Genomic DNA, 22,926 nt, shown 5'->3' on the forward strand with positions numbered 1-22,926 from the left:
TGAGCTAAGGGATGCCAGATAGCTAGTAAAACAATATTTCATGTGTTTCATGAGGATGAGCTGTAAGACATTAATATTGGAATAGGTAGACTGAGAAGTTAACTCTTTGATAAGAGGGAGGGCATCAGCCCAATCTCTGAGAGCCTTAAGTTTCCATATTACCTTTGCATAAAACCTCCAGGAATATGGAACATAACACTGTGCAAGTTTACTAAGTTCAGTTTTTGCACAGTTTTGTTTAAAGTTTCTCATTCTTAAACTGATTCAATATTTATTTTCTTTTTTCTTGTTGGCAATGTTTCCATTTCTTTCCTCCAGATTTTCTTCAGCTCAAACTCCCTATACATTCCAGCTATTCTAGAGTATATTTTCTTTGTTTCAAATTAAACACTCTTAATTTTGAAATACACAGTTTTAAAATAATTTTGTATGATACATTAACAAGTTATTTTGTCACTATGGGCCTCAAGCTCCTTATGTGCAAAATCAGGGAACTGGTTTCCAAATCTTGTACTTTCCTGATTATAAATGTAGCTCTGAGGTGGTAATACATCTGTAGATTAACACTATATATTTTCTACCAGAATTTCTATGTATTAACATCAAAAATATAATGGTTATTAAAATGAGTACCATCAGATCCTATACATTTCCAAGTACATTTCTGTTAAACAATATGAACCTATATTTCAAACTTTTAGTGTAAATATATGTTACTATATATTTGGTAATCTGTGCATGATATATAGAGTATATCTTTCTGTTAGAAATTCATTCACTAGGGCTGGGGATGTGGCTCAAGTGGTAGCACACTTGCCTGGCATGTGCGGGGTGCTGGGTTTGATCCTCAGCACCCATAAAAATAAAAAATAAAGATGTGTCCACCGAAAACTAAAAAATAAATATTAAAAAATTCTCTCTCTCTTTTTTTTCTCTCTCTCTCTTAAAAAAAGAAATTCATTCACTAATTCCACAAATAGTACAAAACAACTATTATGTACCAAGCACTGTTATGGTGCTGGAGATATGGTGGTGAACATAATCCATATTCTGATGGATATTGAACTTACAAACTACAAGTGAGTATAATGAACAAATACATAAATATAAATATAAATATAAATTACAACTCTTGAACAAGTGTTACAAAGACAAAGAACCAACTAAAATATTAAAAGACAATGACATAGTGTAGCAAAGTCTTTTTCAAAGTTACCTGATCATAAAAATTATGATTGAAGGACGTTTCTCAAAAAACCAAAGATAGAACTTCTGCATGACCCAACCATACAACTCCTAGATGTATGTATAAATAAAGCAAGTAAAATCAGCATACAAAATAGATACCAGCACAACCACGTTTATTGTTAGCACTATTCACAGTAGTCAAGATATGGAATCTAGATAGGTGCTTCTCAAATGATGAGTGGATAAACAAAATATGGTATTTAGACACAATGGAGTATATTCAACTATAAAGAAGAATGAAGCTTCTTTACCGTAAAGGAAACTATCAATAATGTGGAGAGAGAGCCTGCAGAGGGTGAGAAAATCTTTATCACATACACATCAGATAGAGCACTAAACTCCAGGATATATTAAGAACTCAAAAAGCTAAGCACCAAAAAAACCCAAATAACCCAGTCAATAAATGGGCCAAGGACCTGAACAGACACTTCTCAGGAGATGATACACAATCAATCAACAAATATATGAAAAAATGTTCATCATCACTAGCAATTAGAGAAATGCAAATCAAAACCACTCTAAGATTTCATCTCACTCCAGTCAGAATGGCAGCTATTATAAAGACAAACAACAATAAGTGTTGGCAAGGATGTGGGGGAAAAGGTACACTTATACACTGCTGGTGGGGCTGCAAATTTGTGCAGCCAATGTGGAAAGCAGTATGGAGATTCCTTGGAAAATTGGGAGTGGAAACACCATTTGACCCAGCTATCCCTCTCCTTGGTCTATACCCAAAGGACTTAAAAACAGCATACTACAGGAACACAACCACATCAAAGTTTATAGCAGCACAATCCACAATAGCTAAACTGTGGAACCAACCTAGATTCCCTTCAATATATGAATGAATTTTAAAAAATGTAGCATATATACACAATGGAATATTACCCAGCAATAGAAGAGAATAAAATCATGGCATTTGCAGGTAAATGGGTGGCATTGGAGAAGATAATGCTAAGTGAAGTTAGCCAATCCCAAAGAACCAAATGATGAATGTTTACTTTGATATAAGGAGTCTGATTCATAGTGGAGTAGGGAGGGGGAGCATTGGAGGAATAGACAAACTCTAGATAAGGCATAGGGGTGGGAGGGAAAGGGAGGGAGCAGGAATTAAAAATGATAGTGGAATGTGATGAACATTATTATCCAAAATACATGTATGACGACACGAATTGGTGTGAATATACTTTGTATACAACAAGAGATACGAAAAATTGTGCTCTATATGTGTAATAAGAATTGTAATGCATTCTGCTGTCATATATAAATAAAAAATAATAAAAAGAATGGTAATTATCATGAATACAAGCAACAATACATGTTGGTGAGGTTGTGGGGAAAAAGGTACACTCATACATTGCTGGTGGGACTGAAAATTGGTGCAACCAATATGGAAAGCAGTATGGAGCTTCCTCAGAAAATTTGGAATGGAACCACCATTTGACCTAGTTATCCCACTCTTGGTTTATACCCAAAGGGTTTAAAATGGACATACTACAGTGACATAACCACATCAATGTTTATAGCAGCTCAATTCACAATAACTAAACTGTGAAACCAAGCTAGGTGCCCTTCAACAGATGTATAAAGAAACTGAGGTATATATACACAACAAAATATTACTCAGCCTTAAAGAAGAATGAAATTATGGCATTTGCCAGTAAATGAATGGAACTAGAGAATATAATGCTAAGTGAAGGAAGCCAATCCCAAATAACCAAAGGCTGAATGTTTTCTCTGATAGGTGAATGCTAATTCACAATAAGAGCTAGGGAAGAATAGAGGTACTTTGGATTACAAATAAGGGATTGAAGGGAGGAGGTTTGGGAGTAAGATTGGCAGTAGAATGAATCAGACATTATTATATGATTACATGACCTGTGTAACTCTACATCATGTACAACTAGAAGAATGGTAAGTTATACTCCATTTATATATGATGCGTCTAAATATACTCTACTGTCATGTGTAAGCAATTAGAACAAATAAAAAATCATCAAATAAATAAAAGATGTCAGAGTAAAAAAGCAGTAAATCCTATAATTTTCAGGAAAATGGATGAAACTATAGTTCAACTTGTTAAACAAAATAATTCATACACAGAAGAAAAAGTACCATATATTTTCTATGGGATGTGGAAGCTTTAAAAACAGATGATCTGAAACCAGGCATAGTGGCACACACCTGTTAATCCCAGTGACTCTGGAAGAAGAGGCAGGAGAATCATGAGTTCAAAGCCTACTTTGGAAACCTGGCAATCCCCCAAGCAACTTAGTGAGACTATATCTCAAAATTTAAAAAAATAAAAAGAAATGGGCTGGGGATGTTGCTCAGTTTTTAAGTGCCCTTGAGTTCAATTCCTGGTACCAGAAAAAAGAGTGATCTGAATGTACAAGATAGACTGTTTTGTACTGCTAGAAACTGGGAACGGGGGTGGGGAGAGGAGAGAGAGGGAAGAACAAAAGATGGTAGAAAGGAGTGTAGACATGATCAATACATGTTATATGCATGTGCGCAAATTTCACAATGAGACTCATTGATTTGTATAATTAATAAAAAGGATACTATTAGGGAAAGGGAAACACAGATTCTCAGGTCCTTCCTTGCAATTTTTGATTCTACAGGCATAGAATTGAGTAATCAATATTTTAAATAAGTATCCATGATAATTTTTATGAAGAGGCATAAACTACTAAGTTATAAACAGAAATGATGTTAGACTGGGTGTAAAGAGAACTGGCCTCTAGTGACTGGCTGCCTGAGTTATCTTGGGCAAGTTGTTCTCTAATCTGGCCTCATTTCATGCAAATATATTAAAGATATTGAATTCAATCCCAAGGTGCTCACCAACTTTGAACCAGTGTTTATGTAGATAAGAAAGTTTTTACATAATAATTGAAAAGTACTGTTCTACGAAATCAACTTCTAATTTAACCATGCTCCTTTGAATATAAATATAATTTTAAACAAAAAGTACATGTTTTCCATGAAGTTTGTCAATTTAATTGTATTTCAAACATTTAAACATTTACTTCAAACATGTTGTTCATACAAATATCTGACCACACAAAATTACTTTGTCACATACATCTACTATAATCTTAACACAGATGAAAGGGCAATTTCAATAACACAGGAGAGGAAGATAACTTTAATGAGGAAATTACTGTGCTTCATATGTTATCCACATATAATATTTCAAAACAGCCCTATGATATATTTTCTTCATTTCCTGATAACTGAAGTACAGAGATATTTAAAAAAAAATGATGATGGGAAACTACAAGTTCTTTGGGAAAGCTGCATTTTTCACATGACACTTAGAAGAGGTCTGGCATATAATGGGTATTCAGTTTACCTGAATAAATGGATAAGTCAATACATAATGGGCACTAACCTGGGAATGACATTTCAAGTTAAAGAAACACTAATATTCAACAAAGTCAAAGGAAAAGTGTACAAAATCTTCTTAGAAGTACAATAGCCCTCATTTTTCCACAATTTTATTTTCTTAAGCTCCAGTCATCTGTGGTCAATTGCAGTCTGAATATATTAATATATGTCTTTACACTTTCAAGAGAGTACATTCATGTGATTTTTATTATAGTACATTGTTATAATTATTCTATTTTATTATATTACTATTGCTAATCTCTTATTCTGCATAATTTGCTTATTTTTCATTATTATAATTATTAAAACATATTCATTGCACAAATTAATGGATTACACTGTTAACATTTCTACAGATGAATGTATTATGCCTGCTCTATTCTCCTGCCTTTCCCTACCTCTCATTCTCACCCTTACCCATGATCTCTTTCCAGACCCTAATAGTCTCACTTATACTTTCAGGTTAAAAAAAGATTTTTCCCCTTTAGCTTATACATATAAAGGAAAAACTTATTTGTCTTTCCGTGTCAGGTTTATTTTGCTTAATATCATGAACTCCAGTTCCATCGATTTTCCTGCATATGGCAAGATTTTATTTTTGTTTTAGCTGAATAATACTCCTTTGTGTGTATAAACCATATTTTCTCAATTCATTCATCTACTGAAAATCACCTAGGCTAATTCCTATCTTGACTAATTTTGAATACTGGTGATATAAACCTTTGTATGGAAACATATGTTTTGTATGCTAAATTTATTTCTTTTGAATAAATACCCAAGGGTGGTGTAGATGATCCTATGGTAGTTCTTTTTCTTTTTTCTTTCTTTTTTTTTTTGGTGGTGGTGTTTGCTTTTTTCGTGAGGAACCCCTATACAGTGTTCCAAAGTGGCTGTATTAATTAATTTATATTTCTACAAAAAGTGCACTAAGGATTCCTGTTTCTTCACAACATCACCAGCATATATTATTTTTTTATTTTTTATAGTATTTATTATAACTGGGGTAACATACAATCTTAATATATTTTTCATTTGCATTTCCTTGATGGTTAAGGTAGTAAGCATTTCTTTATATATTTATTATTCATTTGTACTTCACTTTGTGAAGTATCTGGTCAGAACATTGGACTATTAACTAATCAGTTCATTTGTTTTTCATTGCTAAGTTTTTTTAGTTCTTAACATATCCAGGATATTGATCCTCTGTCAAAGGATTATCCGGAAAAGATTTTCTCCCATTATTTATGTTGTCTTTCACTCCATTGATTGCTCCCTTCGCTGTACAGGGACTTTTTAATTATATGTAATTCCATTTGTCAATTTTTGATTTGATTCCTGGGCTATTGTAGTTCTATGCAGGAAATCATTACCTGTGCCAAAATTTTAATGTGATTTTTCCATGTTTTCTTGTAACCATTTCAAAGTTTCTCATCCTATATTAACCTCTTTTGTACATTTTGATTTGATTTTTGAATAGGGTGACAGGACTCTAGTTTCAATCTTATACATGAGAGTATCCAGTTTTCCCAGTACTGTTTGTCAAAGAGGCTGTCCTTTCTCCAGCATGTTTTTGGCTTCTTTGTTGAGAATCAATCAATTGGCTGAATATGTGTGAACTTATTTATGGGTCTTCTGTTCCATTGTTCTATGGGTCTGTTTGTATGCCAATACCATTATGGTTTTTTTGTTTTGTTTGTTTTGTTATCACTATGGCTTTGTATTATGTTTTTAAACCAGGAATTGCCATACCTTCAGCATTTCTGTTTTCTCAGGGTTGTTTTTGCTATTCAGGATATTTAGTGTTTCCAAATGAATTTTAGGATGTTTTCTAGTGTTAGGAAGAATGTCAATGCTAATTTTCACATGGATTGCATCAAATCTGTAGTTGTCTTTGTGAGATAGTCATTTTTAACACTAATTCTCCCAGTCCATGAACATGGGGGGGTATTTCTACCTTCTTCTGTTTTCTTACAGTTCTTTCTTCAGAGTTTTGTAATTTTCATTGCAGAAGTTTTTCAATTTCTTACATTTATTCCTAGTTATCATATTGGTAGTTATTATGAATATGACTACTTTCATAATTTCTCCCTTAGCAAGTTTATTATTGATATATAAGAAAAGTTACTGTATTTTGTATCTTGTTAGTTTGCTGAATTTGTCTGTTCTAAAATCTTGTGGTGGGCCGGGGGTGATGGCACATAGCTGTAACTGCAGTAACTTGGGAGGCTAAGGCAGGAAGATTGCAAGTTCAAGGCCAGGTTGGGCAATGTAATGAGAATGTGTTTCAAAGTAATAAAATAAAATAAAATAAAATGTGTGAGGATGTGGCTCAGTGGTAGAGAGCACCTCTGTGTTCAATCCCCAGTACCACCAAAATTAAATAAATAAATATTTGGTGAAATATTTAGGATTTTCTGTGTATAGAACTGTGCAGCAATTTGAGCTCCTCCTTTCCTATTTGTATGTTTTTATTTCTTTCTCTTGCCTGAGTGCTCTGGCTGGAAGTTGAATTGAATAAGAATGATGAGAATGAACACCTCTTCATTTTCCTAATATTAGAGGAAATGCTTTCAGTTTTTTCCCCATTTAGGATGATATGCTATGCATTTGTAGTTGTATGATTTCTGCAGTTTCTCTTGCCAGTGATCTCTATTTTCATTCTAAGATAAGATGCAAGAAATTTATTTATTGAATTTGTGAAAATTTGCTTTGTGTTCTAATATATATTTTATTTTGGAACATTCTATATACTAATAAAAAGAATGTGTATTCTCCAGTTGTGGGAAGGGGTATTCTACACATGTCAGTTAAGTCTTACTTGTCTCTACTATAATTTAACTCCACGTTTCTTTGTTGATTTTTTTTTCCTGCATGATCTGTCTATTGTTTAGAGTGGGGTATTAGAATGACACACTATTACTGAATTGAGGCTTATTTCACACTTTATTTCTACTAGTATTTGTTTTATGAAGTTGTGTTATTTAACATTTACTGCATATATATTTATAATAGTAACAATAACTATAGCTTCCTGGTATATTGTTCCTTTGATCAATATATTGTGATATTTTCTGTCTCTTGGATGTGAGTATAGCTATTGAAGCTAGATTTCATATTCCATTTGCTTAGAATAACTTTTTTTCCATCCTTTCACTTTCAATATGTGTATGGTTTTACAGGTGAGGTAAGTTTCTTGTATAGAAAACACTGCTACAATTTATGTTTTAATACATTCAGCCAATCTGCATTTTTTAGTTGGAGAATGAAGACTACTACTTACAGTCATAGATAGTACTGAAAGATTTGTGCTTTTTCCTATCACTTTATTGATTTTCTTTTGGTTGTTTAGAGTATTCTATGTTATTCCTATTTTATTCAACCTAAAAAATTGACGGTTTAATGTATTGATAGAGTTGATTCTTCTTATCTCATTTGTATGACTCATCCTCTAGTGGGTTTTATTCTTTTACATGCAAACATGATTGTGTTTGTCTCTCTTCCTCTTCTGCACATAGATTTTCCTTAAGCATTTTTTGTAATGATGGTCTAGTGGTCATGAACTCCTTTGGTTTTTGTATATCCTGGATTATCTTTTATTCCTCATTGATTCTGAATATTTATCTTGTTGGAAAACACAATCTTCTTTGCCAGTTATTTTCTTTTAGCACTTGAGATACTATGTTCCATATCCTCCTGGCCTTTAGAGTTACTGCTGAGAAATCTGTCATTACCATACTGGGTTTGCCTTTAAATATAATTTGGCAATGCTCTCTTAGCAGTCTTTAATATTCTTTCTTTGTCCAGTACTTTTGGCAATCTAACTGTAGTATGTCATGAACTTGTTCTTTTCTGGTCATGTCTATTTTTGGTTCCTAATATATCCTACACCTGCACATTAAAGTCTTTCCCAAGATTTGAAAAGTTTTCTGCTCTTATTTTACTATGTTCTCTATGTCCACAGTGTGTAGCCTCTACTCCAGTATACTGATTATTTAGACTTTTAATCTTTTGATGGTGTCCCAGACATCTTGTATCTTCTTTTCATTCTTTCTTAATTTTTATTGCTGTCTGAATGCAATATTTTAGTGGAGATGTCTTCAATATCCAAAATTCTTTCTTCTGATTGATTTAAACTGTTTGAGACTTTTAGTTGTTTTTTTTTTTTAATCTGACTAATTGTCTTTCATTTCCAAGATTTCTGTTTGGTTCTTTTTTCAAAAATACCAATATTAATTGCTCTTTACCGTGCTACATTGTCTTCTTTATTTTCTTCAACTGTTTACTTGTATTCTCTTGGATTTCATTGAGATTTTTGATCACAATTGAGTTCTTCGTCTAACATTTCATCTATTTTTATATCTTTGAAGTATATTACTACAAATTTATGTACTTTAGGAGGTGACATACAGCAGTCTCCAACCATAAGAAGAGCTTCAAGCCCGTAAGCTTAACTAGAGCAACCAGCATCAGAATCACTTTCAAGTAACAGAGTTACTAACAACAGTGCCTGTGGAAATCTGCAACTCCTAATAGGGTCTACTATTTCCAAAGTAGAAGTAACCACAATGGCACATCTCAAATATTCTGCTACCTATACAATAAACTGCCTGAAACAGCAGAATGTACCATTCTTACAAATCTTACAGAGACAATGGGTCTCTTCAACACTGATAGAGTATTCTCTGTGCTCAAACTCACAAATTACAAACAAAGAAGCTACAGAAAAAAAATTACAGTATGGAGTCAAGTTGGAAATAAAATCAACATTAGATAAAAAATTGACACCCCAATTCACAATGGCAGAAGAAAGCTGCATATAAAAAGGGCACAATATTTAAAAAGGAGAGATAGTCATCCCAACAAATCTACAAATCTCAACATAGAAACATAAGAAATATGAAAAATAAGGAAGCATGTCACCTCCTAAAATTCATAATGTTCAGTTTTTTATATTCTTTCTTCTTCTGGATTTAATCTGTTGTTGAGGCTTTCAGCTGAATTGTTTTTTAGTCTGACTAATGCCTTTCATTTTCACAGTGAGGACTGAGGGCTAGACTCTCAACTCCTACTCATGGGACTTCCTTCAGATTTATCATCTCTCCATGATCTGACAAGGTGTGGATGCCACTAATGTAGAGGACAGACATAGATGTGATGCCATTAACTATTGTGTTTTTCCTCTCTGATTCTACTGTGGGGCATCTGCCCAGGAGCTGAATGTCATCCTCCCCCTATCAATGACCATCTGGATATATGTTTAGATCAATGATATTATGTCCACTCTTTTCTATAAACAAAAACTTCTGCCAGGGTTTGTTTGGGACTGGATTGTGATCGGAACTGGGCTGAATTCCTCCTAGTCGAACTCGGAGTACAGCTCATAGGCATAACACTCACACAATATGTGCAAGGCCCCGGTATGATAACTAGTACTGTGAGACACCAAGAAAAAAGAGAAACAAGAAATATAAATTAAATAATAAATGCAGATAAATAAAAAGTTAAGGAACAAAGAAGGAATACATAACATTATTAAAAATAATAATAAAAGATAGAATGGATGGAGAGAAAAAAAAAACAAATAAAAATTCTACCTAGCCAAATTGCATGGAAATGCTTCTCTCCAGGTCTTCTAATACGAGATGGTAGGGATGAGAAGCAGTAATATGTTGTGACTACCGTTTGTTTTAATTCTTCTCAGCTCTTGCCAGAGATATTGGTGTGGTATGCAGTTGCTCCTTTTGTTTCTTGCTGAATAAATTAAAGCGAAATATGTTGACCATTTCTATCTGCAGGTTTTCAGCTTTGCACCTAGGGTTATGGCAAATGTTAGAGCCACAATGAGCCCTTCTCACCTACTAAGTTTTGGAAGAAGGTGAATCATGTGGAGTGTGTATTTGCTCTGGAGGTTTTTTGTCTATGCACTTAGAGGTTGTGGTAAATGTCAAAGCCATGAAAGATCCTCAGAATGCTTCTGAGGCTGGAAGGAGCAACTGAACCATTGGGTTCTGTGATTGGCTACTCTTGATTTTGGTGCCTTCAGTTCTGCCCCACCACATGCAAAACCACACATGGATATATATATATATATATATATATATATATATATATATATATATATATATATATATATATATATACTGTGCCTTCCACTCCTGTCTCTTGTCACAGCCTGCATTCCCTGCAACATAAATCTCTCAGCAGGTCTGTGTCAGAGACTTTCTCTCAAGCATGGCTACTCCTGCTCAGTCAATGCAGTAGAGTGTCCACAGGGGCACTGGGATGTGATTTTGCTGAGTTATCTTATCCCCAAAGCAGTTTGGTCTCTGAAAATACAATTCTTTTCAAGATGGCTGCTGAATATAGTACTTTAAGAGTTTGCTGAAAGATGCAGTGAAATTATTCTCTAAAGTTAGCTTGTTGTGAAGACTCCAGGTCACCTTTGTATTCAAGCTTTGGCATGCAAGATGCAGCATTCTACCTGAAACTGTTTTTCTCCCAACAGAAGTGCCAGGTACCAGGTGCTAGCCTGTTTCTCTTCTCTTGCTTCACTGTTTTCCATAATCTATGGAATTCACCAAGTTTTATTTTATGTGCTGTCAATTTCTAGTGCTCACACAAACAGTTACACACCTGTTAACTTTGTTTCTATTCTGTGGAGAAGCGAACTAGTACTGAGTGTCTTTATTCTGCCATCTTTGAGCCCTTTCTGTGTCTAATTTTGAAATCACCTTAATGATAGACATACATGTATGGAAAAACATAGTGTATAGAAGATCTGGCATTAATTGCAGTTTCAGGAATCCACTGGAGATCTTGGAACATACTGCCCATTAATAAGCACAGGGAACAACTATATAAAAAGGAAAAATAAATCTAAAATTTCCAAATTATATTGTGAGTAATGGTTAACAGCCTGTGGCAAAGATTTTCTTATCAATAACTATCATAATGTCATCAATAACTAGAAGGTATATTAGATTTTAGAACATCTAAGTAATTTCCTGAAATCTAGAGAATATATTTTATGGCAAACACATTCTTCTTTAGTGTAATTTACCAGATATTATAAAGAAACCCTCTTAAAACACATTACCTCTTCACCTTTTCTCCCTGACATGAACATCCTGACATGTTCAAAAATCACAAGAAATAGTAGATAATATACAACCAAAATAGTATCATTTCTTCCTCCTTTTTCTTCTAATTAGGACTTGCTTCAGGGATACAGTATTCTGCACATAGTAATGGTTCAGTGAGGGCTCTCATGTCAATGGCTTTGGTTATTGATAGAATACTTGTCAGGAATTCTCTGGATATTTTATCTTTTCACTGTATGCTTTAAAAAAGCTCTGTCCTTTTCTCCTGTCTCTTGCAATATGGGGATCTCAAGAAGGCTCTATGGCAGAAAATGGCACAGATTCCTTACTAGTATCAGTGACATATTCATAGAAAATTTTAAAAAAATAAAAAAACTCAGTAGACAGATAGTTTGAGCATAGTTACTGAAGGTAGATCAAAAGGATAAATATATAAAAATGGGAATCACAGAATAAAAGTTGTATTCCAGATGCAGAGAGTAACCAATCCAGACTGGAAAACATCAGAAGACTACAGGAAATATAGCTTCAGGATTTGTTTCACTACCAAATGTTTATGAATGAATTGAAAGGAGGTATATACAACTGGGAGAGTGTTTGAGGATATACTAGTATTAAGCACACAGAAATCTAAACAAGCAAACATAATATAAAAAACAAAAACTAACTAAATTATGAACTTCAGGGTAATAAAATAATGTTATGCAGAAAGGGAAAAAACTGATATTGTACAACCCAATTGAATGATGTAACACATTTATATAGTCATTATGTTAATATTGAGTATCAAATTGATGAAAATTAAGGGAGGATAATGGGAGAGGAATTATGTATGTAAATAAAATGGTCAATGAAAGAATTCTAAAAAAAAGAATATTTTAAAAAAATCCTTTCATTTCAAAAAATGAATAGACAAAGTCTAATGTTGAAAAATCAAGAAGTAGCAATATAAATAGATATGGAAAAGATACTTGGCTATTCCCCATACTTATTCTCACCTTTTTCCAGAATAATAGCAGGTTTAGCTGGGCATATTAATGTCACAGTAAAATAATATTCATGCTTACCCTGTAGTTTGGGATGACCATGTGAATAATCTTTAGCCAGTTGGGTATAAGTTCAAATATCATATGGCAGTTTTACCCTTTAAAAGGTAGTTTTTTTTTAACACCCTTTGACACTTTTTCTTACCCTTCTCTGTTGTACTGCTTAGATTATATATGCCATCATTTTGGACTTTGAAGAGGATACATTATAGAAGATGAAGGCACCATGGTTTCAGGATTTCATAGAACAGGACTACTATGCTAGCTACTGGACTTCCACATGGAATTATTTGTCTTAGTCCCTCCCTTTTACTTTGAGTTTTTGTAACTTACAGCTAAATGTAAATTTAATTAATATAGCACATCATGTATAGATGGAAGTAAATACAAATGAATCATCTAACAGAGTGGAAAGTGTTTGATTCTGGCTATTGAAAAACGGTAGGAGTGGAGAAGTGAGGAATGTTCATTTTTTGACAAATTCTATAGAATGACTTAAGCTATATGCATGTATAACTTTGATTTAAAGAAATAAAAAAATAAATATGACAATGAGGACATATATTCTACACTTTCCTCTTTTTAGCTTTTACCTAGGATTCTCATCCAATGATCCCACCCCAATTCTTCTTCTGTCATTTGTATTCTTATGTCATCCTTGCTAGACTTTAAGCTCCTTAAAATTAGTGTCTAATGCATTTCTCCCTCCTTGTTAGTATAACTAACATATAGCATCATACTAAGTAAATACAGAATTGAAATTGATTTCCCATCTGAATTCTAACAAGAAAGAGCAAGGCTCTAAACAGGATATTATCTATTTTTAAAATAGCATTCATTTTGAGAAATCTGTATTCCACCATTTCTCCCTATGTTGTTTGTTTTTTCATATGTATGTGAGGAAATACTTTATTTCTTCTAGAATAAGTTTATGTTTTGTCACTTGTTCTTTAATAGTACTATTCTGTGGATCTCTTGGGATGATTCTTTGGTGTTTGCTGAAGCCAGTTCTTGCTAACAAGACTCAAGACTCACTTGTTAGCATCTCTTCACAACTTTGCATTGAAAGACACATCAGCTATGGTGGAAATATTTTTTTTTTTTGAGGGGAGGTAGGGGGTACCAGGAATTGAACTCAGAGGCACTGAGCCACTGAGCCATATCCCCAGCCCTATTTTGTATTTTATTTAGAGACAGGGTCTCACTGAGTTGCCTAGTGCCTCGCAGTTGCTGAGGGTGGCTTTGCACTCACAATCCTCCTGCCTCAGTTTCCTAGCCTCTTGGGATTACAGGCATGCACCACCATGCTTGGCCATGATGAAAATATTTTTTAGTTTTATTAAATAGTGGGGATTGAACCCAAAGCCTTGCACATGTAAGTGCTTTATCACTGGACTGCATTCCTAGCCTTTGTAACAATAATTATTTGAGACAAGGTCTAAGTTGCCCAGGTTGACCTTGAATTTTCAATCTTCATGCCCATGCCTAAGCCTCCAAAATAGTTTAGATTACAGGTGTGCACCCCTGGTCTAGGGTGGGAAATTTTATACCACAGAAATTAATAAATAATAATGTCACAATGTCATTTTCCTTAAACAGCTGATTGTTAAATACCAGCACCGCCACTACCTAAAACCCCCTATTAAGGTTTTCATAATTAATCAGCATATTTTTAAATCTATCATTCATTACAGGAATATGTGAGATTTATTTCTGATTACCTCATATAATTTAATAGCATTACTGAAATACATTTAACATCATATAATTCATTTATTTAATGTATACAGTTAAAACATTTTCAGTGGATTCACAGATATGTGCAATAATCTCAATTCTCTACTTTCAAATTAATCAGATTAATTCAGGACAAAAAGAAACCCCTATTCATTAGCAGCCATTACCCTGTCCTCCTTAACCTCGGGTGTGGACATCCACTATTGTACCTTCTATCTCTATAATTTGCTTATTTTTTTCTGCACATTCCATATAAATTGAATCATATAATATGTAAAATAATATGTGACTAGCTTATTTGCTTTTGAATGATACTTTCAAGGCCTATCCATTCTGCAGGCTATGTCCACTTTTCATTTCTTTATATGGCTATATAATATTGTATTATATGCATATACTACATTTTGTTTTTCCATTCATTGGTAGACATTTGGATTGTCTCCAAATTTTGGATATTGTGAATACTACTGTTATGAATATATGTGTATAAGTTTTTGAGTGGATATATGTTTCTTTTAAATTGAGTATTTATATAGAAATACAATTGTTGAGAACTAAGATACCTCTATGTTAAATTTTTGAAGACAGTTTTCCAAAGTAGCTAAAAGATTTTACATCATGCCAAGCAGTGTATAAGGGTTCCAGTTTCTCTAAATCTTGACCAAAACTTGTTATTGTCTGTCTTCTTTATTATAGTATAATGGTATGTGTTGAATGGTTATCTCATTAGGGACTAATGTTAAACATTTTTTCTTATCTTTATTGGCCATTTGCATACTTCCTTGGAGAAATGTTTTCACAGATCCTTTGTTTATCTTTAACTGCCGTATTTTCCATTTCATAACTGAATTATAAGATTTATTTACATATTTGGATATGTTTAATATTAAATACATGATTTTAAGAATCTATCATTCTGTGGGTTATCCTTTCATTTTATTGATGGCATTGTTTTTAGCACTTTGTGTAGAGTTTTAAAGCTTTCATTTATACCACTCTTCAACTATAGCATGACAATTATTGAAAATGCCTTACCCGAACTATTTCACAATCAACATTTAATTCAGTTGCAACAGCTTCAATCTTCTCTCTGCAAACAGAGCCCAGGCTGGTCATACCATTGTCCCAGTACTTCTTCAGGGTGGCTAAGTCTCGATCACTGAACTGAGTACGGTCCTGCAGCTAAACAATACATTTTTTATTAAAAAATTAGAATAAACAAAGAAAGCAGTGTTATAGAAAGGGTCATCAAAATGAGCTATATTGTTACTTTAAATGTAAAATAGTAGGTAAATTCATTTCATAATTCTCTGTTTCCTTATTCTGAAAATGAGTATTTTCATTTATTTTATTTCCAAAATATAATCTGATGTGCTAGGATGAAGAGTTAGATTTTTTAAAAATATTTATTTTTAGCTGTAGTTGGAAACAATATCTTTATTTTATTTATTTATTTTTATGTGGTGCTGAATATCGAACCCAGGGCCTCATATATGCTAGGTGGATGCTCTACCATTGAGCCACAATCCTAGCCAAGAGTTGGATTTTTATCAGAAATTTTTAAAATGTTGGTTTTGAGTAATTACAATTACACAAATAATACTTATTCATTGTCAAAAATGTAGATAAATAAGAATTTAAGTCACCCCAAATTTGTAAATAATACTTGCTAACATTTAATATATATTTCTTCATTTCTTGTATAAAATACATTCACAAATACTACAGACAGATAAAAACCAAAGATATGATTACACCAGTGACTTTTGATAAATTAATCTAGATTTGCCATACAAACCTTCTAGTTATATTGTAATTAATTTTAAAGGTAAGTAATTGAAATTTAAGAGGATAATATAGCTCTAAGAAAGCAAACGTATTTATGGCTTCAAAATTGTTCACAATAAACCTAACCTTTTTGTTCTCAAAATTTTTTATTGTATAAACTAAGGGCTTTACATTGTTTTAATTCAATGAATCCTAGAGGCAACCATAGGAAGTAAATTAGAAACATGACAGGATAATGACCTCCATTTTGCTGATAAGGTTTCAGGAAATAAAGGTCAAAGGACTCATTCACTAAGGGCATACAGAGTCCATGACAGACTTAGAAACATAAATAGCTCTGATTTTTTTCCTACAGACTTTATCCCTATGAATTCTCCAATTATCTCAATGGGTGGTGGAAAAATCCAAAAATGGACTTTAATTGAAACTATGTGTATCTGTGTATTTGTCTGTGTATCTGTATATTTGTGGTGAGAGAAAAGAGAAAGTGTGTGTGTGTGTGTGTGTGTGTGTGTGTGTGTGAGAGAGAGAGAGAGAGAGTGAGAGAGAGAGAGAGAGAGAGAGAGAGAGAGAGAGAGATTGACTGTAAATGTGAGTTTAATACAAATGTTGAAAACCATGGCACGAGGTGTGAGTTTCTGTTGCTGCCTTCTGTCTAAGAAGATACTGTCTGGTCCAAAAGAGAGGCAAGATATCACACACTTCCTAGACATAGATGGCTTTTAACATTTCCTTTCTCAATGAAATCTAAAATGGAATCCTTCCTAAATCATATTTGGGTAACAGTGGAAAATGATATATAAAACAATAACTCATGACTTTAAAAACTACAATAGTTAAAAATGATGTAATACTAAACAATTGGGAACAAGTATGTTTTAAATTAATTTTAGCCACAAGGAGGAAAAGTAATATATGAATTCTCAGCTTAGTAGCAAGAGTGATGTATCTATTAATATATTTGATCATTAGGTATATCTTTTCTCCTTACTTGAAAAAAAAACCCTGAGTAACATGTATTATATTTCCAAATACTAAATTACAAGCTCCCAATAAATGAATCAAAGCATGTCATCCCAGCTTTTTGTCTTCAAGAGGAATAGCCCTAAATTGTTTTATTTATTTTTTAACAGCCTGACGATCATATTAAGAGCTCATCCTACATCAACTGCACAATATTGTGTAGCTTAAATTCTCAAAACTTAGAAAAACATAAACAATATAAAATTCTAGGAAGTTCCAAATAATTCATCAAAACAGCCAACATAAATATTCCCATAATTTTCCATTGCACCAAAATCTCCACTGCAGGTTCAGCTGCATTACTGTCAGAATGGAAGGAATAATGAACAGAACACTGAACACACTCAGCCAATTAATTTGTAATTCATTTAGAGGACATGCAAAGCTGATTCATCCCTTAAATTGAACTAAATAAAACCTGATTTGATTTGCTAGAAATGTGCTGGGGTCTTAGCATTAGCAATGCTAAAGGCGACCTTTTATGACAATGCCTATTAAGTAGAAGCTTATTGGGGAAGAGTGTTTATTTTTAAAGCTCCCTAAGAGCATATTTTAACTAAGAAAATAAATAAGGTAATAAAAATCAATTAGAATTAAAACTGAGTACCCATTTAGAAAAGGGGAAAAATGGACATTTAAAGGAGAAAGTGATGTTTTCTCTATGTAAGACCAAAGTTAAAGTCAGTTTTATCTTTCTGTTGGAATCTCAAGCACCTTTATTTTATTAGCATCCTGAAGACTTAGCTGTGGTTCAGGTAAAGACAGTCAATTATTTTGTATATTTTGAGAAAAGAGTAGAATTCTAATAACCCAGGAAATCTAGGTGAAAGCTGAGGCTTGGCACAAGTAACCAGATAATTTTGGTGGCTTTGCTCACCTCATATTGACATATAACAGAAATCTTCTGGCCTTTTCACAAACCTCAATGATACTTCTGGGAATTAATTAGGTCCTTTGCTTTTCTTTTAAAAATAACATTAAGTGACAAAAGTCTGATACAGGGTGCAGAGTTTTCTAAGTATATATCTTAGCTAAATGTGGAACTGAGCTATATATTTGTACCTAGATGAAGTTCTTTTGAATGACAACAAATAATTTGATGGGTCTTGCATTGAATCTGTATATTGCTTTTGGTAGTAGGGCCACTTTGGCAATATTAATTCTCCCTATCTAAGAACATGGGAGGTTGTGCCATATTCTAAGATTTTCTTTAATTTCTTCTTCAGTGTTCTTAATTTTCATTGTAGAGATATTTCACCTCCTTGATGAGATTAATCCCCATGTATCTTCTTTGATGTTATTGTGAATGGGATGATTTTCCTGATTTTTTTATTAGCAGAATCACTGTTGAAATACAGGAAAGATACTGAATTATGAACATTAATATTATATCAAGCTACTTTACGGAATTCATTTATCACTCTAGAAGACTGCTGGTGGATTTTTTTTGTGTCTTCTAGATACAGGAACATGTCATCAGGAAACACATAATTTGACTTCTTTTCCTATTTGTATCCTCTTAATTTTCTTCTCTTGCTTGATTGCTCTGGATAGAGTTTCGAGAAATATAATGAACAGAAGTGATGAGAGTGGACATCCTTGACTTAATTTCTGGTTTTAGAGGAAAGGCTTTCAGTTTTTCTCCATTTGATATGATATATAGTCTTTATAATGTTGAGGTAAGTTTTCTAATTCAAGTAATACTTCATTCAGCTTCCTTCATTAGTTTTTATTCATTCACTACCATTCCCTATCCAGAACCTCAGTTTTGATGATAGTTCATGCTGTTGAGATGTCAAACTTATCTTGTAAAATTTTATTCATCTCTCCACTAGATTATAAACTCCTTAATCAGCAAGGATCATGTGTTTTACATGTATTTATTTATTTACTTATTTATTTTCCAGTGCTGGAAATCAATCCTAGGGCCTTGGACAAGCTATATAGTGAGCTACACTATAGTTAACCCTTGTAACAAAACAGAGTCAGATAATCAGGAAGTTATGAAATGTGCTATAATCTTGCTCCCTTCCTTACTTGTAAACCCACAATCTTGACACCAAAAACAGCCACCATTAGTAATTTCTTCAGTAGCATTTCAGGATAAAAATGCACACATATAAAAACCACAACACATGGATTGATATTACAATTTTTTCCACTCAATAGTGTGCCATGAAAACTTTCTATATCAATGTAGATAGATATACCTTAATTTGTGTGTGTGTGTGTGTTTATGTGGTAAAAACATTTAACATGAGACCAAACTTCTCAATAAAAATTTAAGTGTACAATATACTACTAATTATTATAGGCACAGTTTTGTCTGGGATGTCTCTAGCACTTATTCATTCTATGAAATTTAAACTTCATATACAATGAATATATGCTAACTATTTCCCTCTCCCTGCTGCTGCTGCTGCTAGAAACCGCTTTTCCAGTCTCTGCTTCTATATAATTGACTATTTAAAAAGATAATTTATGTAAGTTAAATAATGCAGTTTTTGAAATCAATAAATAAACAGAAAAAGTAAAGGTATTGTGTCCATCTACAACTAAAAATAAAAAATAAAAATAATGCAGTATTCATCATTTTATGACTGGCTTAATTTCACTGAGTGTAATGTCCTCCAGGTTCACCAAGGTTGTCACTAATGACAGGATTTACATTTTTTGATAATGAATATATATATATATATATATATATATATATATATATATATATTCACCCCCATGCCATATTTTCTTTATTCATTCTTCTTTCAGTGGACATTTAAGTTGTTTCATATTTTGGTTACCAGGAATGATGCTGCAATGATTAAGGGAGGGTAGATGACTCATAGAGATCCTACTTTCAAAACTTTTGCATATATACATAGAACTGGAATTTCTGGATCATGTGGTAGTTGTTTTTTATTTTGTGTACATCTCACAAAGTAAAAGTAAAGGGTAGTTTTTGTTTGTTTTAGCTAAAATGTTGTACTATATCCTATATATACTATACAATATAGTTATTTATTACTGGGCATTTTGTTATTTTATGTTACTTGTATTAAAAAATAATGCTGAGACAGATATCCATGAACATATATCTTATTTTATATTTTCAATAATTATGATGTGTAATTTCTACTAGTGTGTTTTGATGACTAACTTTTCATCGTATTAGTGAGGAAGGGAGTACTGTCTTAGAGTTCTATGAGGCTGGCCATAGGCCACAAGCTTTGGTACAATAACAGTGGGAGTTTCAATATCACACTCTCACCAACAGATAGACCAGTCAGGTGAAAATTAATATATAAACTTATATCCCAACACAGGTCATAGATCAACTGAATTATATTACTTACATATTCTTACTGCTGTAGAATACTGTATGCTACATGGGACCACATGAGGTTGCACTTGGAAATGGCATGAACAAGCAGGGGTTGAGGGAGGCAGGTTTTGTGTGTCATCTTTGATTCCCACAGGAAGATGTGATTGGATTGTTTAAATCATTTTGTGGTATAGCAGGGTACTGAGTCCTGTTACTCAGAGATGAGCAGACATTGCACTTAATGCCCATGATAAAGAGGGTTATTTGAATACTGTACATTAACTGCAGTAACACAATGAGGAGGGGCTTGTAAGATATTAAGAACAAAAAATTTTAAAATCTACAAAAGAAAATTGCCAAGACACAACTAAAGGTAATCCATTAGATTAATAGTGGACTTCTCAGAAGAAACACTCTAGTCCGGGAGGATATGAAAAGATACATTGCAAGTCCTGAAAGAAAATAACTTCAACCAAGATTACTACATATAGAAAGATTATATTTCAGAATCAAATGAAAAATATATAGCTTCCAAGATAAGCAAAAATTGAATAAATTCATGATTACCAGACTAGTCTTACTAAACATGTTTAAGAGAGTCCAGCATTCTGAAATGGAAGAAAGAGAACTACCACCATGATAGCATGTGAAAGTATAAATCCCATTAGATCCAGAGATATAAAAATGAGAAATGTAAAAAGATCAAGCAGTAATGGTATAGTAAACCATCAAAAGATGAAGTTGAGTAAGTTGAATATTCAAATAATAAGAAGAAATTCAACAAAATGATATGCATAATTCATAACTATCATTAATAACTCTGAGTACAAATGGTCTTAATTCTCCAATTAAAAGACACAGACTGGCTACATGTACTAAAAAATCAGAGCCAGCAATTATACTGCCTGCAAGAAACTCAAATCATTGGTAAGGATACACACAGACTGAGAGTGAAAGGATAGAAAACAATATTTCAAGTAAAAAGAATCTGAAACCAAGCAGGAATAGCTATTCATATAACAAAATAGACACCAGTATGAAAACAATAAGAAGAAACCAGGAAAGTCACTATATAATGATCAAAGGATCACTTACTCAAGAATATATAACAATTGTAAATTTATATGTACCTACTATTGGAGCTCCCAATCTAATAAAACAAATACTATTACACTTAAAGAGAGATACAGGCTTTCGTACATAACAGTGGGGGATTTCAATACAACACTCTCACCAACAGATAGACCAGTCAGGTGAAAATTAACAAAGAAAAAACAAAGTTAAATTACATTGCAGATCAGATGGACTTAACAGACATTTACATCCTGTTTCATCCAACAGCTGTAGAACAAATATTCTTTTCATCAGAATAGACTATGCATATATACTAGTGAACAAAATAAGTTTTAATGGATTTTAAAATTTTAAATCATATCCTATATCTTTCCTGATCACAATGGAATAAAACTAGAAATCAACAACATGAAGAACTTTAGAAATTATACAAACACTTGAATATTGAACAACACACTTGCATGCATAATGGTAATTGAGGAAATTATAAAGGAAATTAAAAATTACTTGAAACAAATAAAAATGGAAAGTAACATACAAAATCTGCTGTATAAAACAAAAGCAGTACTAAGAGGAAAATTAATATCAGTGAGAGCCTACATTAAAAAATAGATCTTGGGCTGCGATTGTGGCTCAGCGGTAGAGCACTTGCCTAGCATGTGTGAAGGCCTGGGTTCGATCTTTAGCACCACATAAAAATAAAATAAAGATACTGTGCCCACCTACAACTAAAATAATATTAAATATTAAAAATAGATCTTAAATACATACCTAATGATGCATCCCAAGATCTCAGAAAAGTGAAAATGTATTGCTGGGAGCCATCAGCCAAGTAGGTATGACAATTTCCTTGCCAGCGTACCCCCATGTTTCTTTAGTGGAAGGACTCATGGAAATAGGACATTTTGCAGGACATTGCATGTAAGGTGACCTTGCTCAAGGACCAGGGCAGGATCCGTGTTTAGGGTGTTCCCCCTTTAGAATAGGGCGGTTTAGCATAATAGGAGATTAGGGTGTTCCCCCTTTAGAATAGGGCGTATCCTGCTGTTGAGTTCTTAGGGTCAGACAGTATATTTGGGAGACAGAAGCCCAGGAGTAGTGAATTTGGGCAGAGTGTGGATTTGGGCAGAGAACGTGGATTCCCCCAGAACGTGTTTGTAGACAGCCGGTGTGAGTTCGGGAATAAAGAATTGCTGTT

The 22,926-nt window shown here is 33.1% G+C and overlaps 1 protein-coding gene across 1 annotated transcript in view; it reads right to left on the reverse strand.

Moving 5' to 3' along the window:
- The window catches only part of Hdx (highly divergent homeobox), an 89,638-nt gene that overhangs the window by 25,679 nt on the left and 41,033 nt on the right, over nucleotides 1-22,926 (reverse strand). Inside the window, exon 4 of the mRNA XM_077107326.1 lies at nucleotides 15,560-15,706. Within this exon, the coding sequence (XP_076963441.1) occupies nucleotides 15,560-15,706 (147 nt within the window). The remainder of the gene's footprint in view (nucleotides 1-15,559; nucleotides 15,707-22,926) is intronic.

The sequence above is a fragment of the Callospermophilus lateralis genome, chromosome X, assembly GCF_048772815.1.
Source record: "Callospermophilus lateralis isolate mCalLat2 chromosome X, mCalLat2.hap1, whole genome shotgun sequence".
In the NCBI taxonomy this organism is placed as follows: Eukaryota; Metazoa; Chordata; class Mammalia; order Rodentia; family Sciuridae; genus Callospermophilus; species Callospermophilus lateralis.